General features: G+C 41.2%; 1 protein-coding gene across 8 annotated transcripts in view; it reads right to left on the bottom strand.

Moving 5' to 3' along the window:
- Nucleotides 1-21599, bottom strand: part of LOC104153745 (guanine nucleotide exchange factor subunit RIC1) — an 89192-nt gene that overhangs the window by 29945 nt on the left and 37648 nt on the right. For 7 of the 8 annotated variants that reach the window (XM_068925420.1, XM_068925419.1, XM_068925423.1 and 4 more), the window contains one exon: nt 4892-4999. In XM_068925420.1, the coding sequence (XP_068781521.1) occupies nt 4892-4999 (108 nt within the window). Of the gene's footprint in view, nt 1-4891; nt 5000-6665; nt 6776-21599 lie in introns of all 8 variants that reach the window. The other variant, XM_068925426.1, reaches the window with a different exon arrangement.

Raw genomic sequence — 21599 nt, 5'->3', positions numbered from 1 at the left:
GGAATTAGAGATCTTTGTGCAGTTTCAGGGCTATAATCTCATTGTGATTATGGAGACATGGTGGGATAGCTCGCATGACTAGAACACTGCAATGGATGGACAAAGGCTCTTTAGGAAGGACAGGCCAGGAAGGCGAGGAGGGGGAGTCACCCTTTATGTGAGAGAGCAGCTGGCATGCATGGAGCTCTACCTAGGGGTGGACGATGGACTGGGTGAGAGCTAATGGGTCAGGATTAAGGGGCAGACTAATATGGGTGACACTGTTGTGGGTGTTTGCTCTAGGCTACCTGATCAGGAAGAAGTAGTAGATGAGGCCTTCTTCAGACAATTGGAAGAAGCCTCATGTTCGCAGGCCCTGGTCCTCATGGGGGACTTGAACCACCCCGATATCTGCTGGAGGGACAACACAGCAGGGCACAAGCAATCCAGGAGGTTCCTGGAGAACATCAATGACTTCCTGATACAGGTATTAGAGGAGCCAACAAGGAGAGGTGCTCTGCTGGACCTCATACTTACAAACAAGAAAGGACTGGTTGGAGATGTGAAGGTCAGGGACAGCCTTGGCTGCAGTGACCATGAGATGGTGGAGCTGAGGATCCTGAGAGGAGGGAGCAGGGCAAAGAGCAGGATCACAACCCTGGACTTGAGGAGAGCAGACTTTGGCCTCTTCAGGGACCTGTTTGGAAGAATTTCATGGGATAGGGCCCTAGAAGGAAGAGGGGTCCAAGAGAGCTGGTTGATATTCAAGGATCACCTCCTCCAGGTTCAAGAATGGTGCATCCCAATGAGCAAGAAGTCAAGCAAGGGGGGCAGGAGGCTGGTCAGCCTCACCTCAATCCCTGGAAAGGTGATGGAGCAGAGCTAATCCTGGATACCATTTCCAAGCAGATGAAGGACAAGGTGATCAGGAATAGTCAGCATGGAGTCACAAAGTCATGCTTAACCAAACTTATAGCCTTCTATGGCTGTGTAAATGACGGGAGAGCAGTGGATGTTGTCTACCTTGACTTCAGCAAGGCCTTTGACATCATCTCCCATAACAGCCTCATAGGCAAGTTAATGAAGTACAGACCAGATAAATGGACTGTGAGGTGGATTGAAAACTGGCTGAACTGCTGGGCTCAAGGAGTTGTGAACAGTGGCACAAAGCCTAGTTGGAGGCCAGTACCTAGCAGTGTACCCCGGGGGTCAGTACTGGGTCCAATCCTGTTCAACTTATTCATCAATGACCTGGATGATGGGACAGAGTGCACTCTCAACAAGTCTGCTGATGATACTAAACTGGGAGGAGTGGCTGACACACCAGAAGACTGTGCTGCCATTCAGAGGGACCTGGACAGGCTGGAGAGTTGGGCGGAGAGGAACCTCATGAAGTTCAACAAAGGCAAGTGCAAGGTCCTGCACCTAGGGAGGAATAATCCCATGCACCAGTACAAGCTGGGGGCTGACCTGCTGGAAAGCAGCTCTGCAGAGAAGGACCTGGGAGTCCTGGTGGACAACAAGTTAAACATGAGGCAGCAGTGTGCCCTTGTGGCCAAGAAGGCCAATGGTATCCTGGGGTGCATTAGGCAGAGTGTGGCCAGCAGGTGGAGGGAGGTGATCCTCCCCCTCTACTCAGCCCTGGGGAGGCCACATCTGGAGTCCTGTGCCCAGTGCTGGGCTCCCCAGTACAAGAGAGACATGGCACTACTGGAGAGAGTCCAGCGGAGGGCTACAAAGATGATGAGGGGACTGGAGCATCTCTCCTATGAAGAAAGACTGCGAGAGCTGGGCCTGTTCAGCCTGGAGAAGAGAAGACTGAGGGAGGATATAATCAATGTGTACAAGTATCTGAAGGGAGGGTGTCAAGAGGATGGGCCAGTCTCTTCTCTGTGGTGCCCAGTGACAGGACGAGAGGCAACGGGCACAAACTGAACCACAGGAAGTTCCATCTGAACCTGAGAAAAAACTTCTTCACTGTGAGGGTGACAGAGCCCTGGAACAGGCTGCCCAGAGAGGTTGTGGAGTCTCCTTCCCTGGAGATATTCAAAACCCGTCTGGATGTGATCCTGGGCAATATGCTCTAGAGGACCCTGCTTGAGCAGGGAGGTTGGACTAGATGATCTCCAGAGGTCCCTTCCAACCTCAACCATTCTGTGATTTTGTGAAGCCTATGTCATTGTGAGGCTGCTCTCTATCATCTTTGAAAGGTCATGGCAATTGGAGGAGGTGCCTGATGACTGGAAAAATGCAAACATCACACCCATCTTCAAGGAGGGCAAGAAGGAGGAACCGAGGAACTACAGGTCGGTAAACGTCACCTTAGTCCCTGAGAAGGTTAGGGAGAAAATCCCCCGGAAGCCATGTCCAGGCACATGAAGGACAAGAAGGTAATTGGGAAAAACCAACATGGATTTGCCAAAGGCAAATCATGCCTGACCAACCTCACTGGTGCTGTGGACAAGGGGAGGGCAGCGGATGTTGTATACCTTGATTTTAGCAAGGTCTTTGATATACTTTCCCATAGTCTCCTTATCACCAAATTGGTGAGATATGGGCTAGATAAGTGGACGATAAAGTGGGTGTAAAATTGGCAGGGCTGCTGGGCTCAAAGAGTTGTGATCAGTGGTGCAAAGTCTATCTGGTGGCCAGTAACTAGTGATGTCTCTCAGGGATCACTACTGGGACCACTACTGTTTAATGTCTTCATAAAACATGGAGTACACTCTCGGCAAGTTTGCAGATGACAACAAATTGGTGGGGGGGGGGCAGGGGGGCATGTTAATACACTGTTAATACAGGACTTCTATTTAGAGGGACCTGGACAGATTGGAGGAATGGGCTGACTGTAACCTCATGATATTCAACAAAAACGTGTGCAAGGTCTTTCATCTTGGCTGGAATAGCCCCATGGAACAGCACAGGCTGGGGGCTGACTGTCTAGGAAGAAGCTCTGCAGAAAAGGACCTGGGGGTCCTGGTGGATAACAAGTTGAACGTGTGACAGCAGTGTGGCCTTGCAGCAAAGGAGGCCACCAGCATCCTGGGCTGTATTAGCAAGAGTTCAGGCGAGAGCAAGAGGTTCCGCTGGAACACTAGGCTTCAAAACTAGCTAAGGCCTCTGATGGGAACCAGGAGTGTGATGAAAACTAATCAAGGGCAGAGACACAGTGTGAGCAAAAAATGAGTTATATTTTTTCTCTGGTATGCAAGCTGTCTGGGCATAAGATGAGAAATTGCTTGTGCTTAATTAGAATTAGGTAGGGGATTCAAGGCTAAAGTAAGATAATTCTGTCCAAAAAGCATATAATGGAAATGAAATGTAACCAGCATGAACTATAGGGTCAGAAGTGAGTCTTGGGATGCAAGGCCACCCTTATCTAGATAACTCTGTCAGTAATATCATATTGGGCTGAAAATGCCTAGGTAACAGTGTTGGAAACATTGAATTTGGGTACGAATGTAACAGAAATGGGACCAATGAGGAAAAAGTAATTAGGGGCAGGTTGTTTATTTGGGAGGAGTTTGGGTGCAGAAAAGGAGGTGCAGGGATAGTGAAAAGGTGGGTTCAGGAAAAGAAAAAAAATGGGGAATAAGGCATAAAATAAGGTGGAAAACAAAGAAGAGGAGGATCTTCTGACAGCAGGAGTGTGGACACCTACAGATGATGGTGAAGCTGACCTACAGACCCAAGCCCCCAGGACACTGAAGGGAACCCCCTTGGATAACCCGTCAGAGTCTCTACTAGGTCTATGTCTGAAAGACTTGGTGTGGGAGGGTGGAGTAAGAAGGGATAAACTTGTAAGGAGGGATAGACTTTTACCTTAATACTAAGTGCAGGAGGAAAGGCAATAGAATTGCAACTTAATAGTGCTCATGTGTGTGAGTTATGAGATTTCTTTATAGTAATATAATCGTGTATCAATACTAATACTAATAAAAAGCAATAGAATTGTAACTGTATTACTTGCAGTGATATAATTGTGCATTAATAATACTAACAACAGTGGTATGTTTATTAGCCAATTAAAGTATTATTAGTTTCTTAAAGGTGTGTTGCTTAATCAATAAACATCACAAACATCTTGATCAGTTACATCTCAAGTCTCCAATCTAAAGGGGGAGAGTTGGACTTAGGGAGTATCAGTATCCAGCAGGTCGAGGGAGGTGATGCTTCCCCTCTGGTGAAGCCACATCTGGAGTATTATGTCCAGTTCTGGGCTTCCCATTACAAGAAGAACATTGACATACTGGAATAAGTCCAGCGGAGGGCCACTAAGCTGGTCAGGAGGCTGGTACACTTGACGTACAAGGAGAGGCTGAGAGAACTGGGTTTGTTCACCCTGGAGAAGGGAAGGCTCAGGAGAGACCTTATTGTTGCCTGATCATAGGATACAGAGAAGACAGATCCAGACTCTTCTTGGAGGTGCACAGCAGTAGGACAAGAGGCAACAGACACATGTTGGAACATGGGAAATTCCAATTAGATATTCAGAAAAAAAAATTATCATGAGAGTGGTTAAATACTGGAACACATTGCCCAGAGTGCTTGTGGAATCTGTCCTTGGAGGCGTTCAAGATTCGAGTGGACAAGGCCCTGAGCAACCTGATCTAATTAGACTTGTTTTGAGCAGGGGATTGGACTAGATGACCTCTGGAGGTCCCTTCTAACCTAGATTATGATTCTATGTTTCTAATGTTTAATTATATACCTCTACAAACCAAAAAATGCCAGTATAAACAAGCCCAGAAAGAAAGTGTCTGCTTCCCATGTACAAATTCCTAAATAACAATTTACATGTTACCTTCTAAGACTTACTAGAAGTTTTTTTTAATTCAGTTTTTCCCTTCCCTTTTTGTTTTAACAACAAGCTGTAATAGAGAAAAATTCTTAATATGATCACTGATCATACCTTGATATAGATGCTTGCAAGTCCAGCACTTTCTTCATGTGTAGATTTAATGAAGGAACACATTGTTCTTCCTTATAATGCAGGGTCCCCTTCACATGAGAGCTTCCTCTATAAAAAAAGTCAAATATTAAATTGAAACAAGCTGTGCCTCAAAGAGGTAACAGTTATTCAGATTCACATTTCTTACTCAGTTTTGTTTTGTACATACACCAGACATTCACCTAAAATTTGCCACAAGTAAAACTAGCCATTTGGAATACAATTTTAGTACATTCATAACAGGTTTAGTCATATGATCCTAAAACTATAACTATATATATATATATGCATATCATATATGCTTATAAAAAGAATGTAAGCAAAATAAGATAATGAACAGCATTATAATAACTGTCAGTGTATTTTGCAATATTTTTATTTTAGGATATGTACGCTAAAGCAATGAAAAGCATATTCAATGAAATAGTATATGAATGGTTCCATTAATTACAAGTTCAACACATACTTAGACAATCTTAAAAATGTGAAGATTCTATTTCTCAAGCAGATAATGAAACATAGAGCCTCTCCATTCTTTGCCAAACCACATTATAGATATTTTAGGTAGAAAGATGCTTATGTTTCTTCAGTGCTTTTTGTAGGATCAATGTTTATACTATTAATTATGTACCACATATCCCAAGAGATAGGTGTGACTTACAGTAATTCATAAAAGAAGTAAAAGAATAGATTTCCCATAGCAAAATAACAATAAAAGAAGAACTAGTAAAAAAAGCAGATCACAGATCCTCCTCCTCTAAACAGACCATCACATTTAGCATCTTTAAGTTGCAGAAAGCTTCCAATTTAACTTTTTCTCATTTGAAATTTCACATATCTTTATAAAATGCAATTATTTTAAACTTCAATACAGCCTTATCAAAATATTCCCTAGGTTTCTTGGCAATTAGAGGTGTCAATATTTTGGTTAATGACAATACTTTTGTAGAAAAGGGACCTATGATCACCAGCATTGTAAAATCATGTTAATCTGGTGCTGAATACAGCAATATACTAAACTAATAAGCAAAGCAAAACCAGACAATTTGACAGACAATTTGAGTTAAAAGCTAAGCCTAACCTCACTACTCAGAAACAATGTACATAAATCAAAGTCATTTTTATCTGGACTCTAACTGCCAAAGCATTTCTTTGTTTTTACAGCAGAGTAGTCAATGCAACTGCTTAAGACATAGTTAAGATGAAAAATCAAAATTACCTTTGATATGTTAGATTTAGTAGAAGGAACTAATAAGATCTTTCCAGAACAAAACCATGGTGGCTATGAAGGATTTTAGCAAAAATGAGAACAATTACTGTAAAGACAAGTAATGTATTACTCACAGATTGTACACCTGATTAAAATGTTTAGTTTGCACTTCAAAAGAAAACTACAAAGTACAGCTGACTAGGGAGTTGGGAGTGACAGAAGACCTGAGATTAAAAAAGGCTGACTAGTTAACACTAGGGTTTGTTTGTTTCTTTGTTTGCTTTTTTGTTAAATTTTAAAGGAGATTACATTTCTTTAAGTCAATAAAGCCAAATCCACTTGATTGGTCCTGGCACCTTTTCAAGCCAAGGACTTCCTACAGAACCAAAAGAAATGCCATACAAGATTAATTCCTTCAAAAGTTACAAGGTTTCAATGTCATTATCTGCAATGCATTATCCTGAGGGGAGGGAAAGGGGACAACAAAAAATTACAAAAAAACCCCAGGTGTTTGGAGACTTGTACCTTTCAAGGCATGAGGACACAAGAGGTTCTTCTCTGGTCCAATGGCACATGAAGAGCTTAAAGGGCCAAGGAGGTGAAATGAAATGGAAGATATAGATGACAATATATTCCTAAACAAAATTAAATGACTGTGAGTTACCAAGCTTGGGACCAAAACATGGACATTTCCATTTAACTGAATCAACTACATCAAGGGAAACTGAAGAAAAAGGCTTGTATAAATACTACTGTTCCATATTTATAACACAGCTTATAAGGTGACTCTTGTTACCAAGTAAAAATGTAATGTTTCTGCAGAACATAAACTGTAAGGGCAGAACAGGAACAGCACAGATTAAAAGGCAACACTACTTATTGAAAGAGGAACAGCAAATCTTCATTTCTGGGGACATTTTTTTTAAAATACCTTTGATAAAATGGGATCATAAGAATCATTTTCAACTGCATATGCTAATTTCAGCTAATTAAATTGTGGGGTTCTTTTTCACAGAGGCATTATTGTCATGACTGAAATTCAAAAATATTAGTATTTTCATATCTTTGCTTTAATTCATTCATAGTTTGATTCATTTCCTAGTTACTCTATATCAAATTTACCAATTCAAAACAAACTTACTACAGGGGGTGCAATCAAAAAGTATACTATGTTCACAAGTGGTCCACATTTTCGTTAATCACTTTTATTATTTAAGTTGCTTTGAACCTTAAGCCAAGGTGTACTGCCGGCAAAAGCAGGAACGAATGTTTGCTCATGTGTCAGCAATGACCATCTGCTACATTTCTATTCAAATTTTAAGCAACTCAATTTTGCACAACAATTCAGAGGAATGACCACATTCCGCAATGACAAAAAAAAGTGCATCTGAAACAAATATTTTTAGTTCAATTGTATTTGCATTACTATATACATGTAAAAATACTTTCATGAAGTGAGTGACTTTGTGCTGGGAGGGGGATCATATAAGTCAAAGATTCAGAGACTTTGTTTGTACTTTACTTCCTGATTTTAGGCCTTAACTACCTTATATAATTGAAGGCCTGTCAGCAGCAAAACTCAATTTTAAGATAACTTATTTTATTAATTGATTTTAAAGATTTTGTCCTTATCCATTAACATAATTAAAAGTTGGAATAACTCTCTCTACACTTAGAACTGAGGAAAAGCTCCCATTACATGTGTGATGCAAAAAAAAACCCTGAGGAAGAAACTTTTTTTTAAAATATGGTAAAATATAAGCTTTTTATGGGAAAGGGTTCAGATGTTTTATAAATTCCCTATTCCATGCATCACAGATGACATGTCTATTCACAATAAACAAAGTACTATATGGTTATTTAATAGAAGTGTCTTCCAGATTTTGAAAGCTTAAGTAACTGAATCGCGTGTCATCTTTTAAATGAGAACAAAGAGGAATGGTAAATATAATTCCATCTTAAGTGCTGCCCTCCTCTCCGAAACTCTGATCCTCTAAGCTTTCCCACGTCGACCCTTTCTTGCTGTTTAGTTTTGACCCTATTTCCTCAAAGTGAAAGAGTCTATAAATGAATTAAGTTGCCAGCATTAAGTCATAATTTGTTGCATTAATTACAGAACTGATTCTTCTCCATATAAGAAAAAGATCAAATGAATTATTTGATTCTGTTAAAAGAAAGAACTTAGGCCAAACTAGGGTGCAAAACACAAGGATGAAAAAATGGAGAGCCACATGTCTTTAAAACATAAGTATTCTTAACTGTAATCAAAAGGGGTGGCACTGAGCAAAACACATTCAGTTAGCCTTCCCTGGATTGGAGGCGGAGGAAGGAGAGTTTTTTGCTTTTTGTTGGGGTGGGCCTTTTATGCAGGAAGGAACCAGCACGCAAGTATGCTGAGTGGTCTAGCAATACGGTACTGTTATTATTCTTTGGTTCAAGTGGAAGATGAAACATTTCTAAGTCCATTTAAATACCTGGATCATAATGTATCATTTAGCAAAGAGAAAACTTACTCAGAAGTATCATTACCAGACTTATTCACTTCTAGGATAAGCAATTAAGGAATATTTAGAAAGGAGGTTAATTCCAGCAGAAGCAGAAAGAGCATCCCATCCTTCCTTTCAATTTGTTAATGCCTAAGACATTTATAAATGGTTCTCTGCAGTGCCCTTCAGCATAACATGCATAAAATATTTTAAATAATACATCAAGATGCAGACACCAACACATGGGCACCTTTTCTATTATGATGAGGTATATAATGTGCATCATACACATTAGAAACTTCATGCTCTCTCTAAATTCCTTATCCCATTCTTCCTAAAGAAATATAGTCATTTTCCCAAACCTAATCAGGTTTGGGATTTTCACTCTAAGAGAAGAGTTTATGTTTCTCTAAAAAGGCAAAAATGAAGAGTCAAAATTTTATGCTTACATATTATCAAACAGTAAACTGCTATTAGCAAACAAATCAGCGCAAAGCATTGTGCTAGGGAAAGGCAGAAAGGGTTATAACCTCTCACTGGGAGAGTCAGACAATGTTCCTTTAAAAGCTGATCTGCAAAGCATTTTTTTAAAGAACATACATACTTTTCTTCTTTATAATTTGTGAGTAAGAACAACAAATCCTTTTTAGTTTTAACACTGACAGTTCTAAAGAAGTTTCCTGTTCCTACTCTTTTTGTCTTCAAAATAATGTCAAATTTTCTCTGCTTTTTACTGAAGAATTTTATTTTGGAGGTAGCAATAGTATTAGATAAGGTTTTTAAGTTTTAAGTTACCATCTACAGTAATCAGAATAATAGATGTTAAATTGTTTAATGGTTTTGTTCAACTATCCAATGTCTCTAAAAACTGCCAGATTCTTCTGATGTCATTTCATGGCTTTACCATTGTAATGCCCCAGACATAACAGACTAATTTCTATCATAAAAACATAAAAGCAGAAAGATATTTGATGCATAGATCCATCTGTCTTCAGGTGTTAAAGCAACAGAGAAGTCAAACGTAGTTCCTCCTTGAAAAACAGAAACAGGACCTTAAGTATGTTGGATTACACTGGTCCTTATACCAAACACTTCATCATTTTCTGTGCTGATAAGTTTCTGTAGGAAAAAACCTACAGCTAATTACTACAGATTATAACATCTACATCATGAAGGCTGAACAAAGGGCAGTATATAAAAACTACCAGTGAAGGGATCATATGCAAAAGAAACCATTATAATATTTCTATATTGCATAATTTTAAAATTGGGTCTAAAGTTATGGCTGGATAATGGTTTAGAAAAGTTCAAAGATGTGCTCATGGTCAACAAATGCTAAGCTTCCAAAAGATAAATATGGGTAAATGAAGATATCAGAAGCAATAATAGGGCTAGAAAATGCCATACGGGGTAACAAAAGTTCTGCAACTAATCTAGTTTTAAATATACGTTATCCAAGCAATGCCAAAAAACAACTTATTGGAAAGTTACACTGTTAAATCACAGTTTACTCCAAACTTACTTCCTACCAAAAGCACTTCAATAAGTTAATTAACTATGCAATTACTGTTGTGTAGGTGCTGATTATTCTAGGGTTCAAAGATCAAAACCTTTGGATGTGCTAACCTAATTCCACAGAATTAAAAATCTCCACCTTTTCCCATTGATAAAGTAATTTATGATGCTCATAAACAATTTTGCTAATAGAGAAAGAAAGAAAAAAACATTTAGAAAAGTGCCAAGAAGAGCAGGGTGTGAATACACTAACCAGTTGCATACAGCAAGGTCAGCTAACATCTATATTCTGCTTTATATGCTGCAAGTTTAATCCCCAGTTTATCTTGGTGCTAATTTTTCATATGTCCATATTATTAGAAGCCTAGTTTCCAATTATAAATGTCTTTAGGTATCTAAAAGCCTACCTTATTCTAGTCTTGTTCTAAATTTACACAAAATCTATGTATTACATGTTAGATGATACAAATCATCCATACCACATTTTTCATTACAATGCCAAATGAAGGCTTCACTTGTGGATATTAAGAAATTTGGGACAAATAACCCCCCCCCAACTACCACAGCCTACAATTACCATTTTGTTGCCTGCAAACTGTGGAAAACAAGTTATCTCAACTAGTGGGTGGAGTTATTTCTTTTCTCTTAAAGGAGAAAACATCCTCAGCATAAGTCATTGCACGCATTGTCACTCCCTTGCCTAGATACAGAACAGAAGCAAGAAACAGATCAGCATAGGGAAACCTCTACTACTATAGAGGGACCTTAAACACCATTGTGATGGATATCAAGGGATATTTGAAGGAATATGTTTTTTGCTTTTCAAGACCTTTTCTCAAAAAAAAGCATACCTGCTGCAGCTTATAAAATTACAAATTTGTATTTATACATTGTCACTTTTAAGCATATCACATACAGAGATGGGAACAACGAACATCAAATTTTGTCATTTTACCATACATATATTTTTCATTATGTTTTATTTTTTTTTTAATCAAATATAGTGGTAGAATTAGACTAAATTAATTGAGGCAAGATGGCAGGACTATGTGTTTGTGCTCACTTGAGGAGAGAATCCCCAAATGTGGACTTGTAGCCAATACTGGTACTGTTATAAGTCTTCTCTGAACTGGAACAAAGATTTTTTAAGAGATGGAACAGAGTTGCAGATTATTCTGGCACAATTTAAAAGCCAATTACTCTTTTTTTTTCTGTTTTTACTCTAACAAATGAAGCAGGATAGTTTAGCTTTTCATTGAGCCATTACTCTAAGACTAGACTAGCTATCGCTAGCCAAACTTTCACAGAGCCAAAAACATTTTCCTTCAATAGAGCAAGTTTCAATTCATAACATTCTTAAAATATTGCTATATGACAAAAAAAAAGAAAAGAAAAAACAAGTAACTCCAGGAGAAATATGAAAAATCTACTTTTTTCTATGGAAAAATATTTGGAATTAATGGTACAATACTCTTAGGAGCATTAATTTTATTTTATCATATTAATTTGACCGTAGATTTTACATGTGTAATGCTAAACAGGACGATTCCTTAACTTTTACCATGTCTACTTTGAAGTATGTTTGGAGCATGAGGAAATGGAGTAAGAAATTTTAAAAGAATTTCCTATACAACCATCTTAAATTTCATATAACCTAAATTTCATTAAAACTGTGCCTTTAGATCTTGAGAGAAAAAACTTAAGGCATTTGTGGGCCTCAGTGGCAAACCTGAAGCCCAGATAATCTTGAAAGCCCAGTACTTCCATTAAAACAATGAAATTCAGAATAGGAAGATCATTACGATAGGTCAATATGAAAAGGACGAAGTCATGCCTAAGGAGCATTTTTTAAGCAAGAAATCAACTTTTCTAGAATCTAATTCTGCCCATTTTTAAACAAATGGCAGCATCTTTTTTCTTGTCAAGATTACCTTCCAAAAACTAGTTACTTTACATGACTAAAAGATATAGAAAAAGAGGCAGATTCTTGCACAAACATGACTATATTTTAGCCTCAATCTATACTTTAAAATTTTCCTTTCAGAAGTATGTTGATCAGGTTGGGAGGGAAGAGGGTAACTCATAGCTCTAAACAACATACTAAAAACAGAAATACTCTAATGCATATACAATTACAATCAGTAAAATTGTTCCACTCTCCTCCCACTTTCTCCCTTTCATCTTAATTCTTTTGAGACACTGGTTTAAGCTACACCAGCAAAAAAACTCTTTTGCAGGTATAAACTGACTGCGCTGAACTGACTATGCTAGGACAATTCTACTAAAAATAATGCAGGCAAGTCTTCTGAAATCACTCATAGATCTTCTGTCAAGATAATCAATCCCAAACTGGCAGACTTGTACTCTTTTCAAGCAATACCCATATGGATGGAAAAATCACTACTTATTCCCACCTGTCCCCCCCTTCTCCAAACAAAGGCTAAAGCATTACTTGAACATTTCAATTATCCAGCAACTTCCAAAGCAGTATCTTGAGCTACTTCATTTTTTTCTGATGACAGGAAATCAGATAAAAAATGACTTTGCTAAGATACAGTTTGAAAAATGCTATTCAGGTCTCAGAAGAGGTATGTCAACACAAATATACCAAAGCTATATCACATAATTTTTAGGAATATAGACAAACTAGTTGCTACAGTGAATTCCACTGCATTCCAGGGCTCTAAAGGCATTTTTAGAGGCCAAAAGATCTATTATAGCTGTAACACACACACAATCTTCCACGCAACTGAGCAAGAAATCATTTAATGCTTACCAATCAGTTTTTTTCCTACAGATAACTGATAACAGAATTAATTACAAAAAGTCCAGGTTTTCATGACCATTCAAAACATTTTTTGTGTTGATGGTGTAATATTTATGCTTTAAAGAAAAAGTTCTCCTCTTACAGGATAGCATAGGTTATCCAATATACATCAGAGGTGTTTAGCAGGGGGTGCCATCATCACTGTTTTAATTTGTGACTATAAAAATACTTCATTTTAATTTGACTAGTCTTACTATAATAATGCAAGTACATAATCTTGCTTTGTTTATATGACAACAAATTCTACCTAACATGATGAAATCTACTGCATTTCATACATAAAACATTCAAATAAGATTATAATGCAACTTTGAAAAGCTAATCTTGGTATTCCTAGAACAAAGGCTGGGATCTGTGATAAATTTGGTAGTAGCTGCACTTAAATGACCTGTTAGTATTAGGCTTTCTTTTTCTGAAACAAGGCTCATCAGATCTTTAAGTGCCATTTTTCAGATATGTGAAAAAACTGTAGCTTCTAGCCAATGAGAAATAAGAGTGTTCACCCATTCCAGCTTCTGTTCCCTGTTCCCGGATTGAGCTGTTTTCTGATCAGGAAAGGCCTACACGTTTTGTTGTCAACTGACTCCTGACTAGTGAACGTCAACTACTGCTGCTGCATAGCAGCTATATAACTGGTAATCAGGAATACAGCTAACAGAGACTTGGGCAGTTAGTGGAGCAGGGGGCACAGAAACTCTGCTTGAGACAGTGTGGGACTGCTTGGGACTTTATAATGGTGCTGAGGTGCCACAGGGCTTGGTCCCCAGCACTGGCTGGAGCAAGTACCCCTGGCATGTCAGAGAGCTTGACCTAGACAGAGCCCTGGAGGGAGGGTGCGGGTGCCCAGGTCTGGGGCTGCAGGGAGTGCCTGGGGCTGGGGGGTGACAGTGGCATCACCTGTGGGAGGTGTGCTCTGGTTGAGGCACTGAGTCAGCAGGTGAAGGAGCTAAGGGAGGAGGGGAGCAGGCTGGGTAGCATGGGGGACGATGAGCAGGAGACAGACAGGGTTTTCACAGAGAGTCTGTAGAGGCAAGAGCCTGAGCCACGTGATGCAAGGAAGGAGGGACAGCTAGAGGTTATGCTTTTGAACGAGTGGTAGATGGAGACTCCCAAGATGGGGGAGACTGGAAGCTTGTGACTTCTGGCAGCAGGAGAAAGGCTCCCTCTCTGCCTGCAGATCTGAATCTACAGAATTAGTACAGTGCTCTGCTAGCTAAGAAAGGGGAACAAGCTCCATTAAGGGAGGCTTCTGTCAGGAGGCAGCAAGAGTGGCTGCTCTGCAAGGAAATAGGAGCTGGGAGCTGAGGACAGCAAGGCAGGTGGGGCAGTGCCCTCACCAACAGGGCCATGGTACCCAAACAAGAAGAGTAGAGCAGGTCCAGTGACAGTAACCAGGGTCAGCCACAGTCCAGTGATCATCAGGCAAGTCTGTAGTAATGAGGCAGGTCTGAAGTAAAGCCAGGAAGTCAAATCAGCAGGTTAGGGTCAGGATCAGCAAGGTACATGGTCAGGTGCAACAATGCTTAGGCAAGGCCCAAGGGATGCAGCCCCCAAGTGAAGCAGGGGTCCAGTCTGATCCCAGGTTACATGACTGTCATATCAGAGCTGCCCTTGAGCACAGGCAGTCAAACCCCTAGGAGAAGGGAGAAGAAATTGCAGAGGAAGATTACAGAGAAAGATGACTACAGGCTGATCAAGACTGTGCTGCAATTCTGGTCAAAGTGGCACTACCCCACCTGATGCAAACTCTGTCATCTCCAGTGCTATAATGTGGAATTGAGGCTCTTTCCCTCAAAGGGAGATGGTTTTTTCTTCTCGTTGGTGAAAAAGTTTGAAAGCTTTGATGTTTTATTTATTTTTGTTTGTTTTTTAATTTTGGGTTCTCAGCCCCCAATGAATTTTATAGCTAGTTCTTGAATAGTCCACTATTTTTTTTCCTGAGCTCTGAATTCCCTGCAGAGACTCTAGCTTTCCAGTTTATAAAGAAAGTTTTCAAAACTTTGGCCCATGGAAAAGATAAATATGGAACAAAACAGAATGCCATGCATATAGGACATTTTCTGTCCTTACTGCAGATCTACCTGCAGCTAAGCCTGAAAGATGCTTTGTAACCCTCTTGATAACCATGGTTTTGGAATAATCAGATACTACTGATTGGCTGCTTAATCTCTTACTCTGAAGTTCTTTTGGTGATATAGTTGTCACTACTTGATTACTGCTGGTCACTCTTCTGGATCCACCATTTGGGGACAATGCAACTTTTTGGACCTTCAGGAAGAACAGCTCTTGATTTGGACTGCCTTTTTATTCAGGTCCCCATACTGGAAATAGAAGAAAGGGAACCTTCCCACTTCTATGACATTAAATATATGCTCATGTGATTATTTAACAGGTGCTTGAGAAACATTTTTCTCAATTCCACTTCTTAAGCTAGTGATTGGTTACATTTTGCTAGTTCATACCTTCCTGTGTTATAAATATGAAGATTAAAAGTATTTATTACAATGCTATTCACAAGTTTTTAAAATAAAATGTGATTCATTTGTCTTGTTTCTTTTTCTGCACCCTTACTTTGACTTGTCAATGGCCTGATGTTAGGACTACCGGTGGCTTTTCTGAAAATCCAAATCTCTAAGATTTGAGTGTAGAATAGTATCTACTTCCACAGCACTGTTTCTTTTCCACTTCATGTCATCTTTCCCCGGCTCCCACAAAACAGAGACAGTGGAGATCTGAAACCTCATTGTGTTCATTTTTTATTTATTTCAGAAAAAATTTTTTTCCTGAAACCAACAGGGGGCAACTTCTTGACAATTTGGCTAAATCTACTATAATTCTAAACTTTGGTTGTGTTGCTACAGTAATTCATGATCTTAACCACATTATGATCAGGTTGCACTGGCCCAAAATGTCTGACAGCCTTGATCATCTCCTTAAAAGAATGTTAGACTTATCATTCTTAATTGGGTTTTGGCAATGTGCTAAGATTGGCTGCTGGAATTTAGAATCACAGAACAATTTAGGTTAGAAGGGACCGCTGGAGGTTTCTAGTCTAACCTCCTGCTCAAAGCAGGGTCAACTAGAGCAGGTTGCTCAGGGCCTTGTCCAGTTGAGGTTTGAATATCTCCAACGATTGAGATCCCACAACCTCTCTGGACTCCTGTTCCACTGTTTGTGCACCTCCATAGTGAATTTTTTTCCTAATATCTAATCAGAATTTTCCTTGTTCCAACTTGGGCTCATTGCCTCTCATCCTTCCACTGTGCACCTCTGAGAAGAGTCTGGCTCCATTTTCTCTACACTCTTCCATTTGGTAGTTTCAGATAGCACTAAGGTCTCCCTGAGCCTTCTCTTCTTAAGGCTGAACAAACCCAGTTCTCTCAGCCTCTCCTCGTGCATCATATGCTCCAGCCCCCTAATCATCTTGGTGGCTTTCTGTGAGAATGAGAACTGCTGAGGAGAGATGGGTTTCACCTGACAAAGTGGAGCAAGAGCATCTTTGCCAACAGGCTGGCCAACCTGGAGGCTGTCAGGAAAAACTTCTTAACATGTTAACACTTCTTAACATGTTCTTAACATGTTCTTAAAACTTCTTAACATGTTCTTAAGAACCAGTCTTGTTCAATATATTCATCAATGACCTGGAGGAAGGGACAGAGTGCACTCTCAGCAAGTTTGCTGATGATACTAAACTGGGGGGGAGTGGCTAACACACCAGAAGACTGTGCTGCCATTCAGAGGGACCTGGACAGGCTGGAGAGATGGGCAGAGAGGAACCTCATGAACTTCAACAAAGGCAAGTGCAGGGTCCTGCACTTGGGGAGGAATGACCCCAGGCACCAGTACAGGCTGGGGCCTGACCTGCTGGAAAGCAGGTCTGCAGAGAAGGACCTGGGAGTCCTGGTGGACAACAAGTTAAACATGAGGCAGCAGTGTGCCCTTGTGGCCAAGAAGGCCAAGGGTATCCTGGGGTGCATTAGGCAGAGTGTGGCCAGCAGGTCGAGGGAGGTGATCCTGCCCCTCTACTCAGCCCTGGGGAGGCCACATCTGGAGTCCTGTGTCCAATTCTGGGCTCCCCAGTACAAGAGAGACATGGAGGTCCTGGAGCAAGTCCATTGAAGGGCTACGAAGATGATGAAGGGACTGGAGCATCTCTCCTATGAGGAAAGGCTGAGAGAGCTGGGCCTGTTCAGCCTGGAGGAGAGAAGACTGAGAGGGGATCTCATCAACGTGTATAAGTATCTGGAGGGAGGGTGTCAAGAGGATGGGGCCAGACTCGTCTCAGTGGTGTCCAGCGACAGGACAAGAGGCAATGGGCACAAACTGAAACACAGGAAGTTCCATCTGAACCTGAGGAAAAACTTCTTCACTGTGAGGGTGACAGAGCATTGGAACAGGTTGCCCAGAGAGGTAGTGGAGTCTCCTTCCCTGGAGATATTCAAAACCCGTCTGGATGTGATCCTGGGCAATATGCTCTAGAGGACCCTGCTTGAGCAGGGAGGTTGGACTAGATGATCTCCAGAGGTCCCTTCCAACCTAAACGATTCTGTGATTCTGTGAACATGGATGGTAGATAGGTCAACCAGGAGTAATGCTCTCCTAGATCTGCTACTTAGGAACAAGGAAGAAAATGGTCAGGGATGTGATAGTCAATGGCAGCTTTGCTTGTACCAACCATGAAATAGTGGACTTGAAGATCCTGAGGGGAGTGAGGAAGGCAAGCAGCAGAGTACAGATCCTGGACTTCAGGAGAGCAGTTTGTCCCAATACTCTGAAAATAAGTAGATTTATCAGGAGACCGGCTTGGCTAAACAGGGAATTCCTGACTGAGCTCCAGTGCAAAAAGAATGTATACAGGAGAGGGAAATGAAGACAGGATACAAAAGAGGAATATAGAAACACTGCCTGGGCAAGTAGGGAGGATGTTAGGAAAACCAAAGCTCAACTGGAATTGAGACTTGCAAGGGATGTCAAGGGTAACAAGAAGAGCTTCTACTGAGATGTTAATAATAAAAGAATAAACAGGGAAAATGAGGGACCACTACTGAATGGAGCAGATGATTTAGTGACAGTGGTCACAGATAAGGCTGAGGTACTCAATGCCTTCTTTGCCTCAGTGTTCACCAACAAGACCTCCCAGGCCTCTCTGCTTAGAAACAGGGTTCAAGGAGGAGAGGAACTACCAGTAGTGGAAGAGGATTCAGTCAGGCAGCTCTTGAGAAATCTCAACCCGTACAAGTCCATGGGACCAGATGATATGCATCTGAGGGTGCTAAGAGAACTGGCTGATGTTATTATGAGGCTACTTTCTATCATCTTTGAAAGGCTGTGGAGATTGGGGGAGGTTCCCAATGTCTGGAGAAAGGCAGATGTTACACCCATCTTCAAAAAGGGCAAGAACAATATGGGGAGCAGCAGGTGGGTCAGCCTCCCTTCTCTCTCTGGGAAAACCATGGACCAAGTCCTCTTGGAAGCCATTTCTGGGCACATAAAGGAGAAGGTGATTGGGAAGAGCCAACATAAATTTATCAAGGCTAAATCATGCTTGACCAACCTGATTGCATTCTATGATGAAATGACTAGATACGTGGATGAGGGGGGAGCAATAGATGTCAACTACCTTGACTTCAGCAAGGCCTTTGACACAATCATCTCCCACAGCACCCTTTGATGCAAGTTAAGATGCTATGGTCTGGATGGGTAAAGAACTGGCTGGATCGTTGGGCTCAAAGGGTAGTGGTTAATGGTTCCTACCCTACCCGGAAGCTGGTTACAAGTGGACTTCCTCAGGGGTCTATCCTGAGACTTATCCTATTCAGTATATAACTGTACTATAAACTAACCATATAGTTTTCATCAGGACCTGCTCAAACTCCCTAGTGGTTGTTCCTGCTTATGACACTGTTAGTGCTGATTGGAGCATGCTTTGACCAGGGGCAGGTGCTGCATGCTGATTTGCTCCAAGCATGCATACTGTTGGGGTCCCCTAATATTGTAACCATGTATCCCTGTAATATGGTATTGCCATTGCTAGTAACAGGCCATAAGCTTTGTACTGAGTTTGCAAGGCCTCAGAACTGAGGCTTGTCAGGCCTGCGCTGTCTGAAGTTTTCTTGACCTGCCTGTAGCTTTGTTTTACTTGGCTTAGCTGTGATAGCAATTTCTAATTAACCAGGTGTCTATGGCTAATTTGTTCTACTTTTGCTTATCTTTGTGTGGTACAACCATAGTTTTATATAAATAGCAGTAACAAGTAGTTGTTCTAGGTAGAATGAGCTATTTATGACTCTAACACAATGACATAGTGCACAGAAATACAGGCCTGGTACGAAAGCAGAGGCCTTGAGAAGGGGAGACACAGGATGCAGCGTAGAGGAGTACAGGCATGGGATGGTGATAAGAGATGGGGCACAGGCTTGGCACTGGCGACCCCCATGGCTATAAACAACTCACTAATGGTCAGTTAAAAAAATGCAGACCTGGAGCTGGACAAAACTGGCTTTAGGGGCAACAAAGAGAACAAAGAAATAGCATCTAACATGTAAAGGGCACCATATATAGTAAACTTGGCTGTAACCTGGAGCTGCAAACTAATGGAAGAAAGAGGAAGATGTAAAAGCATGTTAGCAAACATATAGAAATTACCCCAAGTGGGAACACCCCCACTGCCAACACCAGAGTGAAACCATCGACTTTAGGACCCAGAAGAACAGTGGAAGGGGGAGCATAACACCTGGAAAAGGGGTAGAAGCTAAGAAGTGTATGTTACAATTTTAATTATATTACTACTCTTATTGCAATTTTTTCTGTGTATAAGTACTCTAAATGCATTAGTATTTTCTTTTTCTGTAATAATTAGATCTAGACTTATGATGGTTCTTGAATTAGACTGTTAATTTCCATTATACTAACAATAAATTATTGGCTTTAGATATTCACAATTCAACAAGAACACATGCCAAGTCCTGCACCTTGCCCTGCTCCAGTCTGGGAACTGACTAGCTAGTTAGCAGCTCTACTGAAAAGGACCTGGGGGTCCTGGTGGACAGCAAACTAAACACAAGTCAGTAGTGCATCCTGGCAGCAATGAAGGCTAACAGGATACTGGGCCATATTAACAGGAGGGTACCCAGTAGATTGAGGGAAATGGTTATTCCCCTTCTACCCAGCACTCTTTAGACCACACCTAGACTACCGTGTCCAGTTTTGGGCCCCCCATACTAAAAATACGTTAATAAACTGGAGCAAGTCCAATGGAGGGTCATCAAGATAGTTGGTGGGGTTGGAGCACATACCCTATGAGGAGATGCTGAGAGAACTGAGTTTGTTCAGCCTGAAACAGAAAAGGCATTGGGGGGACCTAAGAGCAGCCTTCCAATACGTATGAGAAGATTATCAAGAAAACAGAAGCAGGCTCTTAACTGAGGTGCATGGTGAGAGAGACAACAGTCATGAATCAAAACAGGGGAGGTTCTCGCAGGATATAAGGATGAAATTTTCACCATGAGGATAGTGAAGTAACAGAACAGGAGCCCAGAGATTGTGGAATCTCTGTCCTTGGAGGTTTTCAAGACCACACTGGATAAAGCCCTGGGAAATCTAGTCTGCTACAAACTGCCTGATCAAGAAGAGGAAGTAGATAAAGCCTTCTTTGGACAGCTGAAGGGAGCCTCACAATTGCAGGCAGTGGCACTCATGGGGGACTTCAAACATCCCGATATCTGCTGGAAGGGCAGTAGGGCTGGGCACAAGCAATCCACGAAACTTCTGGAGTGTGTTGAAGACAAGTTCTCGAGGCAGGTCATCAATGAGTTGACTAGGGGAGATGTTCTGTTGGACCTGTTACTCACAAACAAAGAAGACCTGGTTGGGGATGTGAAGGTCAATGGCAGCCTTGGTTGCATGGCCATGAGAAGGTGGAGTTTAAGATCCTGAGAGAAGTGAGCAAGAGAAATAGTAGAATCACAGCTCTGGACTTCAGGAGAGCAGATTTCGTCTTGTTCAAGGATCTGCTTGGCAGGCTCTAATGGGAGACTGCCCTGGAGGGCAAAGGGTCTGAAAAGAGCTCGTTGACCTTCAAGGACAACTTCCTCAAAGCGCAAGAACAGTCTGCTCTGACATGGAGGAAGTCGAGCAAGTGTGGCAGAAGGCCAGCATGGATGAAGAGGGAACTCCTGACTCAAACCCAAAAAGGAAGCACGCAGAAGGTGGAAGCAGGGACAGGCTAGCCAGGAAGAATATAGAGACATCTCTCAAGTATGCATGGATGGACTTAGGAAAGCCAAAGCTCAGCTGGAACTGGAACTAGCAAGGGACATGAAGGGCAACAAGAAGGGCTTCTATAGGTACATTGGCAGCAAAAAGAAGACTAGGAAAAACAGAGGTGTTAGGGTTGCAGGCAAATGACTAGGCCACTGACTAGGTCCTGGCCCGACAACGTTCAGCTAACTGAAAAGGATGTGGAAAACTACTGGAGGTGACATGAGAAATTGCTGGATGTGACAGATAACAGAGGGAGAAGCTGACAAAAGTTACAGGCAGCATTGTGAAGGAAGGCTGGATTGCACAGGTGGTTAAGGGGGAGTGATGTGAGAAACAGTCAGACTTCACAGACACCTGACAGGGAGCATT

The sequence above is a fragment of the Struthio camelus genome, chromosome W (assembly GCF_040807025.1).
Source record: "Struthio camelus isolate bStrCam1 chromosome W, bStrCam1.hap1, whole genome shotgun sequence".
Classification (NCBI taxonomy): Eukaryota; Metazoa; Chordata; class Aves; order Struthioniformes; family Struthionidae; genus Struthio; species Struthio camelus.
This window is presented reverse-complemented; position numbering and strand designations above follow the sequence as displayed.